Source organism: Pongo pygmaeus, chromosome 3 (genome assembly GCF_028885625.2).
Source record: "Pongo pygmaeus isolate AG05252 chromosome 3, NHGRI_mPonPyg2-v2.0_pri, whole genome shotgun sequence".
Lineage (NCBI taxonomy): Eukaryota > Metazoa > Chordata > Mammalia > Primates > Hominidae > Pongo > Pongo pygmaeus.
This window is the reverse complement of record NC_072376.2, coordinates 121,507,334-121,533,773: the sequence shown is the minus strand read 5'-3', so window position 1 is coordinate 121,533,773 and position 26,440 is coordinate 121,507,334. Positions and strand designations below refer to the sequence as shown.

The 26,440-nt window shown below is 40.6% G+C and overlaps 1 protein-coding gene across 1 annotated transcript; it reads left to right on the top strand.

Moving 5' to 3' along the window:
* The first annotated feature begins 3,709 nt into the window (after window positions 1-3,709).
* Window positions 3,710-24,672, top strand: ETNPPL (ethanolamine-phosphate phospho-lyase). The gene is made up of 13 exons (XM_054486249.2): window positions 3,710-3,938; window positions 6,477-6,595; window positions 6,866-7,025; window positions 10,232-10,306; window positions 12,005-12,095; window positions 13,678-13,794; window positions 15,675-15,757; window positions 17,337-17,562; window positions 18,684-18,838; window positions 19,857-19,946; window positions 20,179-20,309; window positions 22,860-22,927; window positions 24,115-24,672. Exons 1-13 carry the CDS (start codon window positions 3,883-3,885, stop codon window positions 24,241-24,243), a joined length of 1,500 nt encoding a protein of 499 aa, XP_054342224.1. The 5' UTR covers window positions 3,710-3,882; the 3' UTR covers window positions 24,244-24,672.
* Window positions 24,673-26,440: the final 1,768 nt, after the last annotated feature.

Genomic DNA, 26,440 nt, shown 5'->3' with positions numbered 1-26,440 from the left:
CTTCTTTGAAGTGGTTTTGAACTCCCAAAGATGGACGTCTGTTTTAACCTGTCAGCCTCCTTCTAATCTGAACTAGGAGCTGTGTGCACAATTATATGCACACATTGACAGCAGTGTAGACTTCTCAGGTGAAGTTTAGACATGTGAACTATACTGCTCATGCAAAGTTCTGTCTGGGGTCAAGGATGCCCTCTTTGGATACCGTGTGTCAGGTCAGAAAAGCACCACACCCAGCATTTGTCCCAGATGGTGTATGATTTTCAGAAAATACAAATCCGTGTGAAGGGTAGGGTAGATTAGGGCATGACAGGGTAACAGGAAAGAGTGAAAAATTTCAAATGTCCATGTTCCATCTTGAGTAATGTCTAATAAGCTGAATAATCTCTGTTCTTGGGAACATACAGTTCACCCACCCATTTTTACAGGGTTTTTACCAACAAGAAAATTAAAACTTGCCATTCAGACTCTTCTCATTGGACTATTGAATGGAATTCTTATTTTCCCAAGCTTGTGTGGGCTGTACCTCATCATTTCAGTCATGCACAAGTATGGTTTGTTTGGCCAAGCCTAGGTTGTTGAGAAATCTGTGACCTTCGGATCAGGACTCGCTTAATACAGTGAGCCAATCAATAAGGTCAGGACAAAAATTGAGCGACTGTCAACTTCTTTTTCTCTTTTCTTTTTCTTTTTTTTTTTTTTTTTTGAGACAGAATCTTGCTCTGTCACCTAGGCTGGAGCTGGAGTGGCACAATCTCAGCTCACTGCAACCTGCACCTCCCAAGTTCAAGTGATTCTCTTGCCTCAGCCTCCTGAGTAGCTGGGACTACAGGCACATGCCACCACAGCTGGCTAATTTTTTGCATTTTTAGTAGAGATGGGGTTTCACCATGTTGGCCAGGCTGGTCTTGAACTCCTGATCTCAAGAGATCTGCCCACTTCTGCCTCCCAAAGTGCTGGGATTGCAGGTGTGAGCCACCACGCCTGGCCCAAGTGTCAACTTCTGGAGAGAAAAGGCACTACAGCATACATTCCTACCAAATAATTCTACATTTGAGAAGTACATGAGAAAATATAACCCAAAATACCTTGGGATTTGTTTTTTGATAAAGCTTTGTATAGTGTGGATGTCTGTCGACTTTCATCCATCCTTATTTTGATCCATTATGTGTCAGTTCTTTATTTAAAGACTGTCCTTGGTACTCAGTCAATATTATATATTCTATTATGAAAAAAGTTAAATAATGGGGAAATTATCTTTTATGTAACAGTGACTTGCTTTCCCATAAAAGATAAGGAATCTAGGAAGCCTTCTCCTAAATAAATGGTTAAAACATAAGTTAGCATTCTTGGAAAAGAGTGAAGAGAAAAGAAGAGGGTTCAGGACTCTACCCTTATAAAGACCAAATCATGATCTCATTCAAGCCCTACTTGTAATGCTTTGAGTCAGAGAGTTTCTTCTTTTTATGAGACAGGGTCTCACTGTGTCATCCAGGCTAGAGTGCAGTGGCACAATCTTAGCTCACTGCAGACTCTTCCTCCTAGGCTCAAGGGATCCTCCTACCTCAGCCTGCCGAGTAACTGGGATTACAGGTACACACCACCATCTCTGGCTCATTTTTTAATTTTTTGTACAGACAGAATTTCACCAGGTTGCCCAGGCTGGTCTCAAACTCCTGAGCTCAAGTGATGCACCTGCCTCAGCCTCCCAAAGTGTTGGGATTACAGCTGTGTAGCTCCCCACCAGCCACAGAGCTCAGTTTTCAATACAAAGAAATTTGGCCTCAGAAAGGTTAAGAAGCCCAGCTGTTTTATGGAAGAACCAGATCTAGAACCCAAGACTCTTAATCCAGAGTTTCCTAAGGCACTGGGAATATTAACAACAAGAATCCATAAAGTATGAAGGAAGCGTGACTACGACTTCACAGGTCAAGGTGGTTTGAGAGTAGATATACAGTTAGCAATATCTTTCAGGCACAGAACTAGACCAAGATTACATAACTGGGATTTCTTGCAAGTCTCCAAAGTGCTTCCTGCTCCTCATTTATAAAACATGGAATTCTTTTTTTTTTTTTTCTTTTTTTTGGGGGGAATGGAGTCTCACTCTGTTGCCCAGGCTGGAGTGCAGTGGCATGATCTTGACCCACTGCAACCTCTGCCTCCTGGGTTCAAGCAATTCTCCCTGCCTCAGCCTCCCAAGTAGCTGGGATTACAGGTGCCCACCACCATGCCCGGTTAATTTTTGTATTTTTTTAGTAGAGATGGGGTTTTGCTATGTTGGCCAGGCTGGTCTGGAACTCCAGACCTCAGGTGATTCACCCAGTTTGGACTCCCAAAGTGTTGGGATTACAGGCATGAGTCACGGTGCCTGGCCTAAAACCTGGAATTAACACACTGTTCCTCATAGGGCTCCATTTCTCTTTCTACCTTAGGAAATCCAATTCTACTCCTCCTGCAGTGCATGAATATATAATAAATAACTTTTTTCAAGAGAAAGATCAGTTGCAAATATTTATCAAATGTGTTGATACATGCAAATTAGGCTTTCCCTGCTGCCCTTTCAAAACACAGAGAGAATAAAATGACCTATCCTTAACCCAATGACTAAGTGTTTGTGTGAACTTGAATAAACCTTCACCTTTCCTGTGCCTCACGGTTCTTATCTACAGAGCAGAGAAGTTAAACCAGATGACTTCTAGTTAAAATAATGTATGATTTAATGATACAGTTAATTAAGATTCTATTGGGAGGCCGAGGCGGGGGGATCACGAGGTCAGGAGATCGAGACTATCCTGGCTAACACGGTGAAACCCCATCTCTACTAAAAATACAAAAATTAGCCGGGCGTAGTGACGGGCGCCTGTAGTCCCAGCTACTCGGGAGGCTGAGGCAGGAAAATGGCGTGAACCCGGAAGGCGGAGCTTGCAGTGAGCCGAGATTGCGCCACTGCACTCCAGCCTGGGCGACAGAGCCAGACTCCGTCTCAAAAAAAAAAAGTTTCTACCTGTGCACATATTTAGCTTCAGATATGATCAGTGTGAGAAGACCATCTTGAAGGAAGTCAAGAAATCTAAGAATGAGTCCCGTTTTCAGCATCAAGTAGATGTGTAATCATTAGAACAGGGAATAACCTCACTTTCCCCGTTTATTAAATGGGGTAACACTTGTGGTCATCTCTCAGGGTTGTTTTGAAGACTGAACAAGATAAGTCATGTGAATGTATTTTGTAAGTTGTATAGTTAGAGGAATTAGAAGTGTAATTATTGTTAAAGGAGACGTTTGAAACACTGCATACATCATCACTGCCAACGGAGATAACAGGCTGAGTCCGGGTTATTTCTCGTTAGGACGCGTCCTTGTGCTGAGTAAATGGTAGGTTACCTTATCGGACTGCGCAGTGAGTCTTGATCCGGGAAGCGCCTAACTCCTGAATTTTTACCAGAAAATAAAGGACTACACTAAAAAGAAACCAAAAAGAACGTGGGAAGGAGGGAATTCGCAGGCAGAGGAGGAGGAAAAGCAAAGACGAGGCAAAGTTAGGAGAATGAAAAGCTAATTCAGAAGAATGATAGGGGCGGGTAGGGCCGAGCCGGCCTGGCAGGACAGGGTGGTGGCGAATGAGCTGCTAGCCCGGCGACCTGCCCGCGGCCCCGGCGGGGGAGGAGGAGGGGCTTGGCAAAGGGCAACGCCAGAGCCAGACTTAAAAGGGAGATGATCCTAGCTAGTTGCTGCCACCGGTGACCTCCGACGCCCCGGGCAAGAGAACGCCACGAGGGATAACGGGAGGAAGGCCGGGGCAGCCAAGGCAGTCCCAGGCTCGCGTAGGAGGCGCGCAGACCAGACAGGGGCATCTTGCACCTTCGCGGCGCCCTGCACCCTGCCACCATGTGCGAGCTGTACAGTAAGCGGGACACTCTGGCGCTGAGGAAGAAGCACATAGGGTAAGGCCACCCTGGCCCGGAAGAAAGTGCAGAGAGGGGGCAATAACGAGTGCAGAGGGTGGAGAAAGAAAGCCGGCTAGGGAACAAGCGATGCGCTGCAGCCGCCCTCTGTGCCCGCCGCGCCTGTGCACGCGCCCGCGCGCCTCCACCTGCAGGGGCCGCGCGGGCTCCCAGAAACGCTCCCGGAGCCCGGAACGCTGGGCTCCCTGCCCGCTCGAAAGTCCCCGGCTCGTTCTGCAGCCGGCGGACTAGCGGGGGCTGCCGGCCGGCTAGAGGGGTTGGTGGATGACGGCCAATAGCCCTAGCACACACCATTCCAGGGAAGGGAGATGGGTGGAAGAAGGATAGCTCTCGGCCACCCCCATCCAACTCGAAAGTTTTTGGAAACTGTGAACTCAGAAATATTTTTTCATGATGGCTCTGCAAACAAACTAATTCTGACAATTTTTACTTAAAGTGAGCTTTTTCTTCTTGCATGCCTGGTTAAGCGGTGAAGGGTTAATCTAGCCAATAGAAAAACTTGAAGCCACCTTCTGTTAGAAAAGCAGAGACTTTGTTTAGATCCCTCTTACCCAACTTGGTCTCCCAAGCTGTGTTCTCCCCAGCCTGCTTGTCTTGCCCCTGTCACAAACGACGTAGTAATATAATGGTGAGTATATGAGACCTACAGGGGCTCTGGCTCTCGTTGGGTGTCATATTCCCTGTGTGACCTCTGTCAAATTAATTATCTCTTCTATGAAAGTAGGAATAACATTCTACTTCACAGGAGCAAGCAGATGAGATTAATATGTTAGTGTTTTGTGTGTGGTTTTTAAAAAGATACGTGTAAATATAAATGATGATTAATGATCCCGAACACTGTAAAGTCAACCGTCTGCAATATTCACTTGAAATGAACGACTGCAACGGGGCCAGTGGGCATGAGAGAGCACTTGGGGTTACAAGGAAGAAAACAATCCGCATCCTCTTCGGAGGAATGCTGGACAGTTTCTCAGACTGAAGCTCCTCACCCCAACTGGAGGGGTTTCTGGATGGTTTGGAAGACTAGTTCCATCTCTCTCAGCCGCGAAGTGGGATCAAAATAATCCAGTTCTTCCCCCATTAATCAATCACTACCCTACTTTTTCTAATCACTCACTCCGTTAGTTTTCAATCTTACATAGTTAGATTCCAGTAAATGCCTAATGGTTTCTGACATGAGCAGAACAAATTTTCTAAAAGCACGAGTGTAGCCATGGGCTGACTGGAAAAAGGAGAATTTTACCTGAAGTCTGACGGGCAAGGTGGAAAGTGTATTAAAAAGGCAATGTGAAGTCTGCAGCTTTCAGCTCACATCCTTAACAAAGTTTTTTTTTGGATTTTAACTTGTAGGTATAAACTAACAGCTGAGTTTGAACCAATAAGAAATTCTTATAAAATATTATTTTCATTTCAGCTGATGATGCTTAAAAAACATCAATATATAACACAAACTTATGCAATTTTAAAATTTGAGGTTATCTACTGTTTGTAATAATCAAAATTCCTTCTAAACAGTTACATATAAATTTAGCATATTTCTACTACTAGAACTACCTCCAATGTGTGTGAGGGTTTTTTTGTATGTATGCAAAATCACCAAAATAAATAAATATATTTAACTTTAGTTTTTAAATGTTCATAAAGCCAAGATTAGAAGCCTTTATGAAATTTCTATGTGCTAAAATGTATACTCCAGACATTCATCCAAATAAAAGTATGGATGACTTTATTATGCTCAAAAAATATATTAAATGCTTAGAAGAATAACTGAATTTCACTATTTAATAATGGAAAATCCATTTGATACATAATAAGTACCACTCAAAATACATGAAAAGGAAAATGATCTATAAAACTTCCTTCATAGTATTTAACTCTAGGTTATTTGCAGTTAGCTTTCAGTGCTATTCATGTCTTTATACATCAGATTGAAGGGGAAACAGAGATGTCTACCTTGGGCTACAGCACAACACAGCCTACTTGCAAATTCTGGTTTTCTCATTTACTGTCTATGTAACCTTGAACCAGTTTCTTAATTTCTCTGTGCCTTGGTCTCCTCACCTATAAGAGTGAGAAAGATAATAACCTCTATTTCATAGGATTGTTGACAGGATTAAATAATATTTACAAAATATATAACAGTTTCTGACACATTAAGCCCCCCAAAAAAACTTGGTTATTTTTTGTCTGATAGAACAAAATTTCTCAAAGGAAAATTAGTTATTGGTTTGTGTGATTAGAACCATCAGAGAGTGGATTCATGTGCCTCTAATAAACTGTCAAATCATGGCATATTTAATATAACAAGCATAAGGAATGTGAACAACGTCATGAATGGGGGATTAACATAAAAGTTTCCAGGTTTACATGAAATGAAAAGAAATGTATGTCATCCAGGTTGTGTTTTCCCTTTCCTTTATGTAATTGTACTTTTCCACTGATGGGGACCTTCACTGAGAAGGAAAAATACTGAGAGTAGTCCTACCAGACCAAAGTGTTTCCTTTGATTATTTCTAGGACCTCATGCAAAGTTTTCTTTGCGTCGGATCCCATCAAAATAGTGAGAGCCCAGAGGCAGTACATGTTTGATGAGAACGGTGAACAGTACTTGGACTGCATCAACAATGTTGCCCATGGTAAATGTCCTGTCCTTGCAGTGCTTTGGAGGAAATGTTCATGGAGTAAAGCTGACTTGGAACACTTAATCTTTGTCTAGGGAACTGCAGTGGCTGCAGTTCCTTTGCTGAGTGGGCCAGTAGTCCTAGTGGGGAAAATCGCAGCAAAATATGGAAGAGAAAGGAACTCAACTTTGTTTGTTTGTTTGCTTGCTTGCTTCATAATTCCTCTTATTCCCAGGCACTTAGAATTCTAACTTATTTCTTGGGCTTTTGTTTCATAAATTTTAGTGGGACACTGTCACCCAGGAGTGGTCAAAGCTGCCCTGAAACAGATGGAACTGCTAAATACAAATTCTCGATTCCTCCACGACAACATTGTTGAGTATGCCAAGCGCCTTTCAGCAACTCTGCCGGAGAAACTCTCTGTTTGTTATTTTACAAATTCAGGGTATGTTTCATGGTTTCCCACCCCTCCCCATTCCCACTAAACTTTGTCTACTCTTGCACACAAATCTTTCCTTTTGATTCATGGTGGAGCTTGTCCAAAAAGGTTTGCTGAGTTTCTTGCCATTCACTAAGTGATCACACATTAGGGACCTGGCCTTTCTGGTTCTCCCACTTTATTCTATGACTCTGAATCTAACTGGTCAAATGATGCTCACCTCCTCAGGCAGTGCAATAAGTAGCTTAAGGATTGATAGGCCAAGATATTCTTTCAATGAGTGTATGAGGAACTTTAGCCAAGAAATAACTCTACTAAACAAGCTAAAACTTTTTTTTTTTTGAGATGGAGTCTTGCTCTGTCGCCCAGGCTGGAGTGCAGTGGTGTGATCTCGGCTCACTGCAAGCTCCGCTTCCTGGGTTCACGCTATTCTCCTGCCTCAGCCTCCCAAGTAGCTGGGATTACAGGTGCCCACCACAAAGCCCAGCTAATTTTTTGTGATCCACCCGCCTCGGCCTCCCAAAGTGCTGGGATTACAGGCGTGAGCCACTGCACCTGGCAACAAGCTAGACTTTTTAAAGATTTTTGATTATTGAAAATTGAGCATATTTCCCCAACACAAACACAAGGAAAGAAAAAAGAAGGAAACTCAAATAGATACATTTCAACTTTCATTTATTTATTTATTTTTTTGAGATGGAGTTTCGCTCTTGTTCCCCAGGCTGGAGTGTAATGGCACTATCTCCGCTCACTGCAACCTCCACTTCCCAGGTTCAAGTGATTTTCCTGCCTCAGCCTCCTGAGTAGCTGGGATTACAGGCATGCACCACCACACCCAGCTAATTTTGTATTCTAGTAGAGATGGAGTTTCTCCATGTTGGTCAGGATGGTCTCAAACTCCCGACCTCAGGTGATCCACCTGCCTCGGCCTCCCAAAGTGCTGGGATTGCAAGCATGAGCAACCGTGCCCAGCCAGAAGGAGCCTCAAGAGATGTGGGCTGGTCTGGAAGGCCATGCGCAGGGCCACCAGCAGCGCCTCGGGGTCAGCGTGGGGACCCTGGGGCCAGCACCAACACCCACAGGCTGGCCATCTCCACTCAGGCACCTCGGGCTGCCTCAACTTTTTAACTTAGTTTTTTGTTTTGTTTTGTTTGTTTTTTAGTGACAGTGTCTTATTATGTTGCCCAGGCTGCTCTTGAACTCCTGGACTCAAGCAATCTGCCCACCTCAGCCTTCCAAAGTGCAGGGATTACAGGTGTGAGCCACCGTGCCTGGCCCCAACTTTTAAATTCTATAAATTCAAATAATTATATATCCATTCTATAGACTATTATGCAGATATTTAGAAGTAAGTTTTTGCAAATGCATGTCTAAATATGTGCTTAAAGTGCAATATTTTATTAGGGGAAAGCTATATAGATATATAGTAGAAACTCCTATTTTAAAAACGAAATATGGTTTGGCATGGTGGCTCATGCCTGTAATCCCAGCACTTTGGGAGGCCAAGGAGGGTGGATCACGAGGTCAAGAGATCAAGACCATCCTGGCCAACATGGTGAAACCCTGTCTCTACTAAAAATACAAAAATTAGCTGGACGTGGTGGTGTGCACCTGTAGTCCCAGCTACTTGGGAGGCTGAGGCAGGAGAATTGTAGTCAGGTTGCAGTGAGCCGAGATCACGCCATTGCACTCCAGCCTGGCGACAGAGTGAGACTCCAACAAAAAAAAAAAAAGAAAGAAATATATATGAAAATTAACTATTAGACATTCCATGAATATTTGATTATATGACTCTGTGATTCACTTTTCATTAAGATATTTTAAAACCAATTTACGTCCAGCGTGGTGGTCACACTACTGCACCTGGCTCGGTTTCCCAAAGTGTTGGGGTTACAGGGTAAGCCACTATGCCTGGCCTAATTTTTGTATTTTTTGTGGAGATGGGGTTTCACCCTGTTGCCCAGGCTGGTCTCAAACTCATGGGCTCAAGCAATCTGCCTTCCTCAGCCTGCCAAAGTGCTAGGATTACAGACATGAGCCACCGCACCCAGCCAAGACTAATATTCTATTTTTTTAATTAAAAAAATTATTTTTAGAGACAAGGTATCGCTAGATTGGTCAGGTTGGTCTTGAACTCCTGACCTCAAGAAATTTTCCCGCCTTGGCCTACCAAAGTGCTAAGATTACAGGCGTGAGCCACCGCCACCATGCCTGGCCAACAAAATACTCTTAAAGTAAAAAAGTCTTCAGTCTGAATCCTGCTCTACCTCATATTAGCTATGAGACCTTATTCTGATTATTTTACCTCTCTGAGGCTGTTTTATCCATATAAAGGAGACGGCAATACTTGTAATGCTGTTATGAGAATAAATAGAAGTAAAATCCTCAGCATGATGTTTAGCAGATAGTAAACATTCCACTTATTATTATTTTCTTCCTTTTTTTGGGTAGTATATTTAGATTGTCTGAAATATATAGGAAAAAAATTGATACTCATTTTATAGAGAAGGAAGCCAGTCAAATGTTGGGTAAATATGACATAGGGATGGCAGCCAAGCTAATGGGCCCTCAGTCTCCCATTCCTCCTGTGGAGATCAGATTTAATGAAGGCTTCTTTGTGTCCTCAGTCACTATGTGGCTGAACTAGACCAAAGTCTGAAATGGGCAGCATATCCTTAATTTTTATTGGGTTTCTTCTATATGTCTCATTCTTTACTGAAAACATCTAAGGAACCTTATATTAGAAGGGTAAAGTGGGCGGGCAAGACAGAGGAAGGAGAGGATTTCAACTTATTGTTTTATAAGTTTCTGAATAAATGTAATCTTACAACTTTTGTAATTAACATCCTAAATGTTTTTTGTTGTTGTTATTGTTCTGGAGATGGAGTCTCACTCTGTTACCCAGGCTGGAGTGCAGTGGGGCAATCTCCACTCACTACAATCTCCACCTCCCAGCTTCAAGCAATTCTCTTGCCTCGGCCTCCCAAGTGGCTGAAACTATAGGCGCACGCTGCCGCGCCTGGCTAATTTTTGTATTTTAGTAGAGACAGGGGTTGCCTAATCTGGTCTCTAACTTCTGAGCTCAGGCAATTGGCCCTCCTTGGCCTCCCAAAGCACTAGGATTATAGGCGTGAGCTACCATGCATGGCACATCCTAAATGTTTTAAAAAGAGACTGTCACAGTGTCTTCTCTCTCTATGTTATCTTAATAGATCAGAAGCCAACGACTTAGCCTTACGCCTGGCTCAGCAGTTCAGAGGCCACCAGGATGTGATCACTCTTGACCAGTAAGTCTTGGACACAAGATTTCTAAGCAAGAAGCTTCTTCAGAGACAAAATTGTATTGATCCTATCCATACTAATACCATGAACGCATGTGAAAGAGGACAGATATATGGAGCAATGTTTTTAAAAATTATGTATTAAGCTATCAAGGCCAGCTTAAATCCAGAGGGATACTTAATTCCTTCTAAGTATCAGGAAGTAGGAGAGGCTTTCTTGGGTACTGTGGGGGATGTAGCTTCACGGAGTTTGCATGAATCATGGATTACTTTTCACACATTATTTATTGAGCCACTATTAACATGTAAGTAATTAAATTGTTTTCCAAATAATAATACAATTAATTTCCAAAAAAATTCAAGCATTCACTTCACTATTGTGATTATTCGCAGTCACTAATTTTAAAGATAACAATTTACAGCACATTTTAAAGAAAACTGGCAGCCAGGTAAAATTTAAAACTTTTTCATTAGCCTGTAATTATTAACAGTCATTGTCTAATCTTATCTGTCAAACATGAATTTATTACATTTTAAACCAGAAATCTGGCAACTTCCATCTTTATTAGAGTTTTTTTGTTTGTTTGTTTGTTTTGAGACGGAGTCTCACTCTGTCGCCCAGGCTGGAGTGCAGTGGTGCGATCTCCACTCATTGCAACCTCCGCCTCCTAGGTTCAAGCAATTCTCCTGCCTCAGCCTCTGGAATTAGCTGGTATTACAGGCGCCTGCTGCCATGCCCAACTAACTTTTTTGTATTTTTAGTAGAGACAGGGTTTCACCATGTTGGCCAGGCTGGTTTCGAACTACTGACCTTAAGTGATCCACCAGCCTCAGGCCCCAAAGCGCTAGGATTACAGGCGCGAGCCACCGAGCCTAGCCTACGGATATTTTTTCTTTTAAATTTTTGTCTACTCCTCCACCCCACTCACTAACTTCAGATGTAGAGGGTGAAATTAAATATGCACCTCATTTCATGCCCTTCCCAATTGCTTTTGGGAACTTATTCAAAAATTCTTTGCCAAGGCTGATGTCCAGAATGGTATTTCCTAGGGTTTCTTCTAGGATTTTTACAGTTTTAAGTCTTAAATTTAAGTCTTTAATCCATGTTGAGTTAATTTTTGTATATGGTAAAAGACAGGAGTCTAGTTTCATTCTTCTGCATATGGCTAGCCTCAATCTTAGTTCTTAAAAAGATCTCCTTTTCCTTCTCGAGTAATATTTGCCTAATATTTGCAAGTGGACATGCTTTAGAAATCATCCCAAACAGAAACAGATTCCCATTCTATGATATAAAGTTGTTTTTAAATTTACTAGAATGTAACACATATTCTTTTAACACATTTAAAGAATACATACATGTAAAGTATTGCATGAGGATATAGAAAACAATTTTTCACATTTAGACAATCTAATTTAGCAATATAATCCAAATACATCAGTTTTTCCCAACTAAAAAGAAATTGTCGATGAGGACACATGCTTGGCTTTCTATGAGTTTTATTACATGTAAAAGAAGAATTGCACACATTGAGGGCCAGTTTTGCCATGAAAAATTAGATCCCATATAGTCAAATCTGGCACCAGTGTTGAGATTCTCCCTGGATGGATGCATATGGATGAAATACAACACTGGTTTTCATATATTTGAAAACATCTCTCTTGGAATTATTTTGGTTATTGTTTTATTTTTCTTTCTCTCTTCAGTGCTTACCATGGTCACCTATCATCCTTAATTGAGATTAGCCCATATAAGTTTCAGAAAGGAAAAGATGTCAAAAAAGAATTTGTACATGTGGTAAGTGTCTTAGAATCCTAAATCAGAATGTTAGTATTGGAGGAATGCTTAATGATAATCCAGCCCAATGCTTTCATCTAGATGAACCATGAAAGAGAAACTAAAATCAAGAGCAGTTATGTGGCTTGCTAAGGTCAAAGGGCTAAATAATGACAGAATATTTAAAATCTATTTATCTATTTACAATACATTGATGAGTATTACAATAGGCAAATCAGTTTAGTAGTTGTTCAGAGCTATCATTTTATTTTTCTTGCTCCTTAATCTTCAGTTACATTTTGTATCACAAATGTCAACTCAAAATTCAGAGTTGAACTAAGTGTGTTTAAACTGCTCTTGGCCAGGCGCAGTGGCTGATGCCTGTAATTCTAGCGCTTTGGGAGGCCGAGGTGGGCAGATCACTTGAGGTCAGGAATTCAAGACCAGCCTGGACAACATGGCGAAATTCTTTCTCTACTTAAAAAAAGTACAAAAATTAGCCAGGTGTGGTGGCAGGCGCCTGTCCTGTGGTCCCAGCAACTTGGGAGACTGAGACAGGAGAATTGCTTGAACCTGGGAGGTGGAGGTTGCAGTGAGCCGAGATCGTGCCACTGCACTCCAGCCTGGGTGACAGAGCAAGACTCCATCTCAAAAAAAAAGAAAAAAAGAAAAGAAAAAAGTAAATTGCTCTGTGTAATAATGCTAAATTATTATATAGCTTTATTAAGTAAAATAAAGAAACCAACCAAGTTGTTGAAAAAGTGAAATTTATTTGGTGTGTTTGTCTTAACTGAGGATCAGTATAATTTCTTTTTTTCTTTTCTTTTCTTGTATTTATTTATTTATTTATTTATTATTTTTTTTTTTTTTTTGAGACAGAGTCTCATTTTGCTACCCAGGCTGGAGTGCAGTGGCACGATCTTGGCTCACTGAAACCTCCGCCTACTGCGTTCAAGCGATTTTTCAGCCTCAGCCTCCCGAGCAGCTGGGATTACAGGCTATACGATACCAAACCCTGCTAATTTTTGTATTTTTTGTAGAGACAGGGTTTCATCATGTAGGCCAGGCTGGTCTCAAACTCCTGACCTTAAGAGACCTGCACACCTCAGCCTCCCAAAGTGCTGGGATTACAGATGTGAGCCACCATGCCTGGCCAAATTTCTTGAGAATCATCAATACTTTCAAGATTTTAAGATCTGGAGTGAGTGCTAACACACTCTAGTTTTCTGAATGATTACGATTTGTAATATAGTTGATCGGTGTTAGCTCATTTTAAATATAGACTAGTTAATACAGTTTCCACTCACTGACATTTTTAAATAGTATCATCACACTTGTTGATTTGAATGTTCTGTTTATGTGAGGAGGGATATAGTCTTGATTTATAACAGTCTGGAAGCAAATCCAAGCTTCTGTTCACAATTCAAAGATGTCAGTTCTTCACAGAATTTAGAAATGTTAAGGAAAAAAAAGAACAAAAAAACCTAAAGTATCTTAAGTTCACATGATCACCATTCTAACATGTTCTTGTGGGGAAATGCCTTTTTTTTAAGGTTTGTCGAAAGGGCAAATTACAAGCAACTGCATTATTTGACGTTTTCAGGCACCAACTCCAGATACTTACAGAGGAAAATATAGAGAAGACCATGCAGACCCAGCCAGTGCTTATGCAGATGAAGTGAAGAAAATCATTGAAGATGCTCATAACAGTGGAAGGAAGGTTTGTATTTATAGCTTTGGAAACATCTCAACATCTTTTATAAAAGGGATTAAAACTGTTGGGATTCACTGAAGAGATGGAAAAGGATTATATCCAATGTCCCTTTCTGTTCTTCTCTAGTTACGTTTTCACTTGATTCAAATTTCAAAAATGCGTTATTACAATCATGCCTCTAAGACTGTCTACTTGTGTTTATCCTGGAAATACAACAATTACCTGGTTCCAGAACTGGTTGCCTAATTCTGACCTTTTCAGTGGTATGCAGGGTCTAGTCTAGAGGGATAGGGGTCATTATATGGTGAAGGGAAGAGAAGAGGCAAAGTAGCCCTGGGACCTCAGGACCAATGCAGATTTCCAGACCCACAAGGGACCCTTGGTGCTTCCCTTGAACTTCAACCTTCTAGAAGCCATGGAGCCTGGGGCTGGTTTGCACCTGGGTAAGCCAAGGCAGAAAATGTTCTTCCGATGTGGGCCTGGACTTCTAAGACAGAAACAAAATCCTTGAGAGCAGGAAAAAAGTGTTTTCACTTTCTCGGTCTTCACCCTGCTGTCTTCAGCTTAATGTTCAATTCTCAGCCCATCTGTAGGTTACTTATGTGGATTTTAATGCAACTTGACAGTACTTTGCCTTAAAATTGGCTTATGGCATAGACTTGGCTATTTTAAAAAAAACCTTAACTGAAATAAAAATGAGGCCTTTTCTTTTTCTAATTAACTCAAATATTTTTGTCTTCATGACTAGAGAGCCATTCACGTTTTGTAACTGCTTCTTTTTTTCCCCAACCCATTTGTTTTTCATATCTTCTTATGTGAAACATCTGTGCAGGTAGACCTAAAGCTCTACGTGTTGTGGGAAGCTTCATACTCTTCCTCTTCATATGTGGTCTGTACCTGTTTAAACAAATGGCAAACAACACTTTTAGGAAAAAATTTACATTAACAAGATCTTACGGACTCTTTGCTGCTAAAAGAGGGTTTGAATAATTTTTTGAGAACATTAGCATTCAACATTTATTGGATTGTTGCTATCATATTAGCAGTGCTGAAAGCAATGAACAAATATAACATCAGTGCTTCAGAATATTAGATGTGCTTGCAAAGTCATGGAATTGTACAGCAAAAATCTTGAGTCCAACAGCCTCATTTTACAGCTAAGAAACCAAATATCTAAAAAGTGAAGGATTTAACCCAAGGTCATACAGTTACTAAGAGGTAGTCTGAACTAGAACCTGGGTTCTCTTGATTTCTTATCTCACATTCTTTGTGCTTTCTCTTCAACATTATCTATTTCCTACTTCTCTTTTCTTAGTCTCTAGAATGATTCATCTGTAGTTCCTATTGTTAACTGCCCACTGTTGAGTTAAGCGTGGTTTAGGGCAAAACCTAGAAATACAGTGCAGTAACTATAGTGTGTGGCCACAAACCACCCTCCCATTTTCCTGGTGCAAATTCCAGCCTCAAGCAGCCCTACTTCACCAAGCTTAAGAAACACGCATCACAACAATGCCTTTGGAACCTAGGTAACTTTTTAACTTTTTACAGGTTCATAACCAAAGACTAATAAAAATAGCAGTCTTATTCAGTTCATCCTAATGAAACTGCTGCATGTAATGATGGAGAAATGGAAGTTGCCCTCTCATCTCCTCTATTTCTCATGGTTGCTTTATTTGTACCCTAGATTTTCAGAAGTTAATTCTTTAAATCAATTGCTTTTCCTGCACAGACACCTTTTCCTTTTTCTTTAATCAAATGGCTAATTTGCCACTTGCTACAGGTCTATTCCTAGCCATTTTTAAAATAATGTGCTCTATAAGATATCCTCTTTTTAGGGGGGTTGTAGGGGGACCTAATGGACTTTGACACCATCTTCTCTTGTATAGATTGCTGCCTTTATTGCTGAATCCATGCAGAGTTGTGGCGGACAAATAATTCCTCCAGCAGGCTACTTCCAGAAAGTGGCAGAGTATGTACTTGACTTGGGCCTCCTTGGTCAAACTGAGAGCACTGTGACAATTCTGTAGGGCCATACTAGTTGCTAAGATATTAAAATAATTCCTGATTAGCTGGTAAATAGCCACACCTGAGTGCCTGCCATCCCAGGACTCCTGGATGCTCTCTCAGCCTTCCCCAAGATCCAGCAAGTACAAGGTTTACACATGGGCCAACAGCGGGGATTCAGAACTCTGCTCCAGCCCACAGCCTGCATCCTTTCTGATTGGCTAGTACCAAATCTGTATTGGTCAGGGTTCTCTAGAGGGACTGAACTAATAGGATATATATAATATATGATATATATAACATATATATCATATATATCATATATATCACATATCATATATATCATATATATCACATATCATATACATCATATATATCACATATCATATATATCACATATATCACATATCATATATATCATATATATCACATATATATCATATATATCACATATCATATATATATCACATATCATATATATATACACACACACACACACACACACACGCACACACACACGGCGGTATTAAGTATTAACTTACATGATCACAAGGTCCCACAATAGGCTGTCTGCAAGCTGAGGAGCAAGGACAACCAGTTTAAGTCCCAAAACTGAAGAACCTGGAGTCTGATGTTTGAGGGCAGGAAGCATCCAGCATGAGAGAAAGATGTAGGCTGGGAGGCTAGCCAGTCTCTCCTCTTCACATTTTTCTGCCTGCTCTATATTCGCTGGCAGCTGATTAGATTGTGCCCACCAGATTAAGGGTGGATCGGCTTTCCCCAGCCCACTGACTCAAATGTTAATCTTTTTTGGGAACACCCTCACAGACGTACCCAAGAACCCAGGATTAATACTTTCTGTCCTTCAATTCAATCAAGTTGACACTCAGTATTAACCAGTACACAAGCCTTCCCAATTAGTAAATATTTGAAGACTAACCCTGTTAACAACTACTTGTTTGATTCTTTCTCTTCCGACTTAAAATACGGTAATAGGACTGGGTGCTGTGGCTCATGCCTATAATCCCAGCACTTTGGGAGGCCAAGGCAGAAGGATCACCTGAGGCCAGGAATTCAATACCAGCTGAGCAATATAGCAAGACCCCCCTCTCTACAAAAACTTTTTAAAAATATTATCTGGGCATGGTGGCACACGTCTGTAGTTCCAGCTACTCGGGAGGCTGAGGTGGGAGGATGGCTTGAGCCCAGGAGTTTGAGGTTACAGGGAGTTTGATCGTACCACTGCACTCCAGCCTGGGCAACAGAGTGAGACCCCATCTCTTAAAAAAAAATACTGCAATATAGCTTACTTTAAGCAGCACAAACCCAACTGGTATGGAATATATCTAATCTAAAAATTATGTGATTATATTGTAAAATCAAAGACATTTATGTGGGGTTTAGAGTACTGAAATGTTTTTTTAACAAAAATTAAGGCTTCAGGTTAACAACTTTTTTTTTTGTCTTCAATAATTTGCATCTTTATGGGTGGGTTTGGGGCTCTCAGTGACCTGAAGGCATTAGACTGCCGCTTTGCTTTTCAGATATGTACATGGTGCAGGGGGTGTGTTTATAGCTGATGAAGTTCAAGTGGGCTTTGGCCGAGTTGGGAAACATTTCTGGAGCTTCCAAATGTACGGTGAAGACTTTGTTCCAGACATCGTCACAATGGGAAAACCGATGGGCAACGGCCACCCGGTGGCATGTGTGGTAACAACCAAAGAAATTGCAGAAGCCTTCAGCAGCTCTGGGATGGAATATTTTAATACGGTACATTTTGGTCTCCAACTTTAATGCTAAGAAGGAATAATAATGCATGTTCTTATATTTTTTGCCAATGTAGTAAAGAATAAAGCTCAGTATTGCCAGCTAACCACCCAGAACTCTGGCCAAAGTTTTTTCTTATTTTAATAAAACACCTTAAATACATATATATATATTTATATATATTATATATATATAATTATTTTATATACATATATATATATAATTATACTTTAAGTTCCGGGATATGTGAGTAGAATGTGCAGGTTTGTTACATAAGTACACATGTGCCATGGTGCTTTGCTGCACCTATCAACCTGTCATCTAGATTTTAAGCCTCACATGCATTAGATATGGCCAAACTTTCATCTAACCAGATTTTATTCTGTCTGAAAAATGCTCCTTGTATTTCTGCTTGTGTATCTTTACCTGTCCTAAAACAGTCTTATTAATTTTTCCAATGATAGATGGTTGCCCTGCTAAATTCTACAGGTTATGATATTTTCATTTCTTTGTTTCATATCATACTTAAATTTCCAAAACACTTTTATTTTGATGACTCAGTACTATAAATGTTATACGGCTGTCATAAGAGATACTAAATTTTTATCTTTGGGATATTATATTTCTTTGCCTTATCCTCATAAGCTTTAAGCTTGGAAAAATTATTGTAGTTTGTTCAGTATATATAATAGGACTTGTTACAGCTAAAAGTAATATTCAAATCTGAGGACATAAATTGTTTGGGGAAAATGTTATTGCTTAGCTATTTTTACTCAGCTCTTCAAGGGCAGAAACCCCTATTTCCCTCACTGGGCAACACTATGAAATCCTGAACTCCCAACATAAGGTCTGCTTTTGTTTGGATGAGCAAATAAAATCACTGGTAGTCCTTCATACCAGTTATGCAGCTTGGATAATATAATTTAGGATGAATTTTCACTCAATCCTGAATAAATAGAATCATGCTCTATTCTAAGTATGAGAAACTAATATTATAAGAGAACATTTTATTCAAATTATTTCTTCACTTATGTATGTGTGAGCCAAATTTCTCATGGATGAGGGAATACCACTCATTCAACTGGTATATTTTCTCATTTGTCTTTTTTTTTTTTTTTTTACAGTATGGAGGAAATCCAGTATCTTGTGCTGTTGGTTTGGCTGTCCTGGATATAATTGAAAATGAAGACCTTCAAGGAAATGCCACGAGAGTAGGGAATTATCTCACTGAGTTACTGAAAAAACAGAAGGCTAAACACACTTTGATAGGAGATATTAGGTATGTTCATTATGAAGTTGTCATGTAGTTACTCATTTTTTTTCAAAATAATAATAGTTTATAGGCTGGGCAACATGGTGAAACCCCATCTCTATTAAAACTACAAAAAATTAGCCAGGTGTGCTGGCACAACCTTATAGTCCCAGCTACTCGGGAGGCTGAGGCATGAGAATCGCTTGAGCCTGGGAGGCAGAGGTTGCAGTGAGCCGAGATTGTGCCGCTGCATTCCAGCCTTGGTGATAGGGTGAAATCCTGTCTCTAACAATAATAATAATAGCTTATATTTTATCTTCTAAGTTTATAATAAAGTACATAAAACTAAATCTAGAAAACACCAAAAAACAGAGATAGTGAAAATTATTCTTATTCCAGAATCCAGATATCACCACTGTTAACATTTGGGTGGGGCCGGATGTGGTGGTTCACATCTGTAATCCAAGCACCTTGGGAGGCAGAGGCAGGAATATTGCCTGAGCCTAGGAGTTTGAGACCAGCCTGGGCAATATAACAAGAAACCTTGTTTCTATAAAATAAATAAATAAACCAACAACAACAAAAAACATCTGGGTATATGTCTTTCCTGGCTTTTATACTTTTTTAAAATAAAGTTAGGATAATGTCAGCACCCAAAAGATGAAAAGAAGGAACTTAATGTAGCTCTAAATAATTTATTGAAAATTATTTAAAATGCTATTCTGAAAAGCTGGATATTTTTCATATATATGTATGAAATATTGACATATATATGTTAACATTTATCATCATTAACATCTTGAGAAACTAAATAGCATGAAAGGGTTGTTTTTAAGCCATTTTCTTTTATAATTGAGAAAAGAAAACAGGATGACAAAAACTAATTTATTTCCAAAAGTAGAAACAACTGTGACCATAGATTGGTATCTTGGATTAGTTAGAATTAAACTTGGAAATTAAATGGAAGTTTGGTGATAGTGTTAACTTTTTGTAACAGTGAAGTGTTGGACAGATTGTGGGTCAAGTTTTTCTTCACCTCTCGCAGGGGCATTGGCCTTTTTATCGGAATTGATTTAGTGAAGGACCATCTGAAAAGGACCCCTGCCACAGCTGAAGCTCAGCACATCATCTACAAGTAATTCACCCCCACACCCACCTGTTTGGTATCTTGGCTGCAGGATGCCTACCCACTTGAAAGCTTCCTTGACTTCCTCCCATCCCTCTGAAAAAGGAAAGTTTAAATATGTCCTATTTATAATGTGGGCTTCTTAAATGCAGAATACTTAAACTGCTCTATGTTCACATAATTCTTCAGTAATCGTAGTTATCCTTTGCATGCACTCACATGCATTTCCTACACAAATTAGGATGAAAGAAAAACGAGTGCTTCTCAGTGCCGATGGACCTCATAGAAATGTACTTAAAATAAAACCACCTATGTGCTTCACTGAAGAAGATGCAAAGTTTATGGTGGACCAACTTGATGGGATTCTAACAGGTGGGTCCATGGATCTTTAAGATGTCTTCTTGTTCCCTCTCCCAAACCCACCCCTCAAACCCTGGTCTAGTCATAATGAGCATATGCATCTTGTTATTCATGATGGAAGTGAGGCAGGGCAGAAATAAATGCGTAACTTTCCATTTAGGACTAGAAAAAGATAGCTGAAAAGTAACTACATGGACTCTTAAATTGAAATTTTCAGTTTGTATTCATATAACTCCAAATATAAGTTTTTGCTGAAAGAATATACTGTTTTGTCATTTATTTTTACTTTAGACTAGCTAGCATATTTAAACGTGCATGTCTGCGTTATGCCATGCACCACAAATACTATAGTGTATAGTATTTCAGCATTGTGTGATTAATACATGAAACATGTCTAATAAAAAATTATATAGGCTACAGTGTGACAGTTCTTTGCTATATGCTGAATCGTTTAACTTTGCGTGGTTTTTATTTTTATTTTTTTTTTGAGATGGAGTCTCACTCTGTCATCCAGGTTGGAGTGTAGTGCTATGATCTCGGCTTACTGCAGCCTCCGCCTCCCGGGTTTCAGCGATTCTCCTGCCTCACCCTCCCAGGTATCTGGGATTACAGGCACCTGCCACCATGCCAGGCTAATTTCTGTATTTTTAGTAGAGATGGGGTTTCACTATGTTGGCCAGGCTGGTATCAAACTCCTGACCTCAGGTGTTCCACCTGCCTCGACCTCCCAAAGTGCTAGGATTATAGACGTAAGTCACCGCGTCCAGCCTAACTTTGCATTTTTAACTTTTATTTTTTAATTTTTATTTATTTATTTATTTTCTGAGACAGAGTCTTGCTGTGTCACCCAGGCTGGAGTGCAGTGGTGGGATCTCGGCTCACTGCCCTCTCCGCCTCCCAGATTCAAGCAATTCTCCTGCCTCAGCCACCTGAGTAGCTGGGACTACAGGAGCATGCCACCACGCCCAGCTAATGTTTGTATTTTTAGTGGAGACAGGTTTCACCATGTGGGCCAGGCTGGTCTCGAACTCCTGACCTCATGATCTGCTCACCTCAGCCTCCCAAAGTGCTGAGATTACATGTGTGAGCCACTGCACCCGGCCTTAATTTTTATTTTTTTCTTTTGCTTTTTTTAAAAAAAATATTTAAAATATTAAAATATCTTTTACTATTTAACTTTTGAGGACTTTTGTTATTCAGAATTATAGTCTATCATAAAAATATATCTTTTGTTTACCTATATTATGCAACTAGGTTAATTTTTTTGTTGTTATGAACATACATTGGATTAGAAAGTAAATTAGCACTGTAAAACCATGTTGAAGAGCATAAAGCATGACAAAAATGATAGATATTGTCGTTTTTGCTTTAGTCATATTTTTACAATTCAGGCCAGCATGGCAGCACATGCCTATAAGATCCCAGAGGCCAAGGTAAGCAAATTGCTTGAGTTGAGATAGGATAGCTCAGGAGCTGGAGACTAGCCTGGGCAACACGGTGAAAGGTTGTCTCTACAAAAAGTAAAATACAAAAATTAGCCGGACATTGTGGTGCGTGCGCCTGTAGTCCCAGCTACTTGGGACTTGGCTGAGGTGGGAGTATTACTTGAGACTGCAAGGCAGAGGTTGCAGTGAGCCGTGCCACTACACTTCAGCCTGGATGACAGAGTAAGACCCTGTCTCTCAAAAAAAAAATAATAATAATTCAACTTGTCTACTCGCTTCTCAGCCTTTTGGGGTTAGGATAAAGCCAAGAAGCTAGGAATCAATATATAGCATACAAAATAGATATGAATAGTGAATGTTTGGAAACTTGAGAGTCCACATAAGTTATTAATAATAGGGTCACTGTCTTTGGACTCGGAGAGCATGCTCACAGCCAGATTTGGCAAGCATTCCTCACAAGCAGATGTGTGCTTTGATCCCATAGGGCAGGGTAGAGGAGAGAGTGTGGCTTGTGGCTTGGGGCAATCTGTCACTCTATGTCTGCATCAACACAGAGCTTGAGTGTTATTAATAGTGGGCCGGAAGAATTTCCTTTGAATAAAGTGAATGAGGAGTAGGTAAAATGGGCTTAATGCCACTTATAAATGATAATGGTAAAATACTACAAAAGAATCTTAAAGTAATTTTAATAGTGACTTTTTTTTTTTCTTTTTGAGACAGAGTCTCACTCTGTCGCCCTGGCTTGAGTGCAGTGGTGTGATCTCGGCTCACTGCAACCTCTGCCTCCCAGGTTCAAGTGATCTTCTGCCTCAGCCTCCTGAGTAGCTGGGACTACAGGTGTGCGCCACCACATCCAGCTAATTTTTGTATTTTTAGTAAAGATGGGGTTTCACCGTAATGGCCAGGCTGGTCTCGAACTCCTGACCTTGTGATCCGCCCTCTTCAGCCTCCTGAAGTGCTGGGATGACAGGCATGAGCCACAGCGCCCGGCCCATTCTTTTAACACATAACATTTCCTTCTATTCTTCATTAAAGATATTGCTAAGATACCAAAAAGTTTTTTTTCTTAAGGTTTTTATGTTGTTTTGTCTTCTCTATAATACCTTCCTTGATTTAGTTTTAGAAGAAGCCATGGGAACCAAAACTGAAAGTGTGGCCTCTGAGAATACTCCACACAAAACAAAGGTAAGGGTTGGCTACTTTATTTTTAGGGGGAATGTTTAAAATTTGGGGAATGTTTAAAAAAGGAATACAAATTTTCAAAAAATTGTGCAGTGACCATTAGAACAATACCAGCCTGTATTAGGTTGGCTTATTGTTGCAATTTTGAGTGCACAATTAAATTTCCACAGCAAGTGTCACATCATTTGACAGGACTAAAGCCAAAGAACCATTCTTACAGGATCATTCCCATTCCAAAAACAGCCTCGTGGGCCAGCAAAGAGGGCCTATAAAATATATAGAGAGAGAATTAAAACGGCCTAACCTCCTTCCTGCTTTTCCTGAGGGCTGCCTGACACTGCCTCCGATTCTCACACACTGCCTTTACAATCAGCAGAAGCATTAGCAGGGAGGTTCTGAAGTGCCAGAGTTTGGTTCTAAAACCAACTAAAGCGTAAGCTTCGAATGGCAGTGGGGCCTGGGAACTGTCTGGCACTGCCTGGCCTAGTTTCTGCATTTGATGTGCTTCCAGCAGAGGGCCTTGCCATTCTCTCCTGAGCTGCCCAGGGTGTGAGAAAGAGCACCCTGGGCTGGGAAACAGAAAGGCAAAAACTTGAGAGGCTTTGTTGCATAATTTGTTATTTGTTTATGAGTTTGATGCATAAAGGAACACTCAGTGCCTCGAGCCCGCCTGCGCATCCAGTGGAGTCAGCAAAGTCTTTTTTCATGATTAAAATCATCAGGCTGTTTGAATGAGAGCAAGTGATTCCCTAACAGCATGGCTTCTGTTTCGTCTAACAACATAAACCAATTATAGGAATCAATTATTCTTTGATGTCAAGAATAGTTTATCAAGTCTAAGACAGAATCACAGCTGTAACTACTGGTTCCCCAAGCATTAAAAAGAGTCCTGCAAATGAAACAAAACAAAACAAAAGAAGTGTTCAGCACAAGAAACCCCACTTTAGGGTTAGCAAAGTTGGCACACATTTTATGAAAAGTTGACTCGGAGTCCCAGATTTTCTGTTGACATCACATTTCAAATGTCTATTGAAGATACTGAGGAGAGGGTTAGAAAGGAGCAAGCAGTGTAGTTTTGTTTGGTTTTTCTGTGTCCTTTGTTTGTGTGTGGGCTTGTTAAGTCAGTCCTGTGGAGTCTGGTTGGGATTAGAGGTGGATGCCCACTGGAGCTTTGTGTGCCTGTCTTGCAGATGCAGAAAGAAGCTCACGTAGAACTGCTTAGGGACAGCACCACTGACTCCAAAGAAAATCCCAGCAGAAAGAGAAATGGAATGTGCACGGATACACATTCACTGCTCAGTAAGAGGCTCAAGACATGAATGATTTGCATTTTAAAGCAAGATGCAATGTCCAGAGTTATAGAGAATGAGTAGATGTGTCTCATCGGTTAATAGCTCTACTGTACCTCTAAAGGTGGAATTGTCAGTTTAGATTCATAAATGAAAAGGTAAATGAGTAATCAGAATAAACCAAGTGATCAAACCACATCAAGATTATTAGTTCAGACTCTAGCCTGTTAATTTTCTTACTTGAAGTTTCTGAAGCTACCTGATTTATTCTATTAAATGTAAGCTTGCAAACTCAAAATAAGTTGGCAGATTTACCTCTCATGTTTTAATGTTTCAAATTAGAGAGAAAAGTATAACAGGTTCCTTCACTTTGGAGACTTAGTGCCTTAAAATATGTATTCTATAATGATTTCATATATAAAAGTATATTTATTGACTGTAATAAAATAAAATATGATGTAAACAAAAAAAATTACTAGAAAAGTGTTTACCTACCCTTTGCAGGGAATATTAAGGGTTGGGATGGTAAAAGCAAAGTCATTCAGAAAAAAATCACAAACAGCAAATATTAAAAAGTGATAGAATAATTCAGACCTCTAGCAAGGAACTTGGTTAATCACCATCCTGTGGGGATTGAGAAGGGAACAAGGAGTATATACAGAAACACATGCATAAAGACATTTCTGGAACAGCAGCAGTAGCTGAAGCACGGCATTCAGAGTCAGGAGACTTCTGCTTTGTCTATTCCTGGATTGTATCACCCAAACCAAGTCACTTACCTGTCAGGTAAGAAATTATCTTTTGAGACAGGGTAGTTGCCCAGGCTGGAGTGCAGTGGCACTATCCTGGCTCACTGCACCCTCAACCTCCCAAGCTGAAGCAATCCTCCCACCTCAGCCTCCTGAGTAGCTGGGATTGCAGGTGCACACCACTGCGCCTGGCTAATTTTTGTATTTTCTGTAAAGACAGGGTTTCACCATGTTGCCCAGGAGGCTGGTCTTGAACTCCTGGGCTCAGGCAATCCGTCCGCCTTAGTCTCCTAGTGTTGGGATTACAGGCGTGAGCCACTGCACCTGGCCAAGAAATCTTTTAACCAATCATCTTCCTCTTACCATCAAGTTTATCATCACTTATGCCCACTCCCTGCATGTACCCAAGCAGGAGCACACGAGTGCGTGCGCACACCCACACACACACACACACACACACACACACACACACACACACACAAAATCTCTAGCCCGGCACTGGCAAAAGGAAGTTAGAGGAAAGTAGGACATCAAGGATTTCTTAGTTACGTGATGCTGCCATGAGAGGTTCATTCGGAGGCTAATAGACTGAACTGGAAGAAATTTGAATTTCAGGGTTGATTTTTCCCATTATCTCTCTATTGCCTTTCTAATAATCATTAAACTTTGTGATTTATTTTTATTTTATTTTATTTTTGAGACAAAGTCTCACTCTGTTGCCCAGGCTGTAGTGCGGTGGCGTGATCTCAGCTCACTGCAACCCGTGCCTCCCAGGTTCAAGGGATTCTCCTGCCTCAGCCTCCCAAGTAGCTGGGATCACAGGAATGCGCCACCATGCCTAGCTAACTTCTGTATGTTTAGAAGAGATGGGGATTTCACCATGTTGCCCAGGCTGGTCTCAAACTCCTGACCTCATGTGATCCACCCGCCTCGGCCTCCCAAAGTGCTAGGATTACAGGCGTGAGCCACCGCACCCAGCCTGTGTTTTATTTTTTATTCCATAAAGAAAAGATAATAATTTTGCTACAGCTGTTTAATGATCGCTAAGGGGGAGGTTGAGAGGAAAATTAATTGTAAAAAGCTTCCTTTCTGAGTTCATCGTAAAAATGCAGGGTCTTATTGTTAAACACTTTTTGCTCCTAAAACTACACTTGTGACTCTGGATCCCGGCTGGATAATGCTGAGGTTGGTTGCCAGGAGCTGGTGAGGAGGAGATGGAAGAGAGGTCTCTGTGGTTTGCTTCTAGAGAGCAAGAGCATTTTGAGATAATCAGACCTTTCGCAGATTGACACTCCTGTGAGCATATTTTGTTAGCATGCTCAGAGAATGCCTGCCGCCTCTTATCGGAGTTGTTATTATGTTCAAGAGGGGGAGGAAGGAGAAAGCCTCATACCTGTGCTATGAGTTCTCCGAGTAGAAAATAATTGAAAACTAAGGCTTTACTTTTCGACATATTCCACTCTTCTTTATTACCTATA

Coding starts and splice junctions, on each gene's coding strand:
- ETNPPL (XM_054486249.2), top strand. CDS start 3,883: ATGTGCGAGCTGTACAGTAAGCGGGACACTCTGGCGCTGAGGAAGAAG. Junction 10,307..12,004: donor GATGTGATCACTCTTGACCA/GTAAGTCTTGGA, acceptor TTCTCTCTTCAG/TGCTTACCATGGTCACCTAT. Junction 13,795..15,674: donor CTCATAACAGTGGAAGGAAG/GTTTGTATTTAT, acceptor TCTCTTGTATAG/ATTGCTGCCTTTATTGCTGA.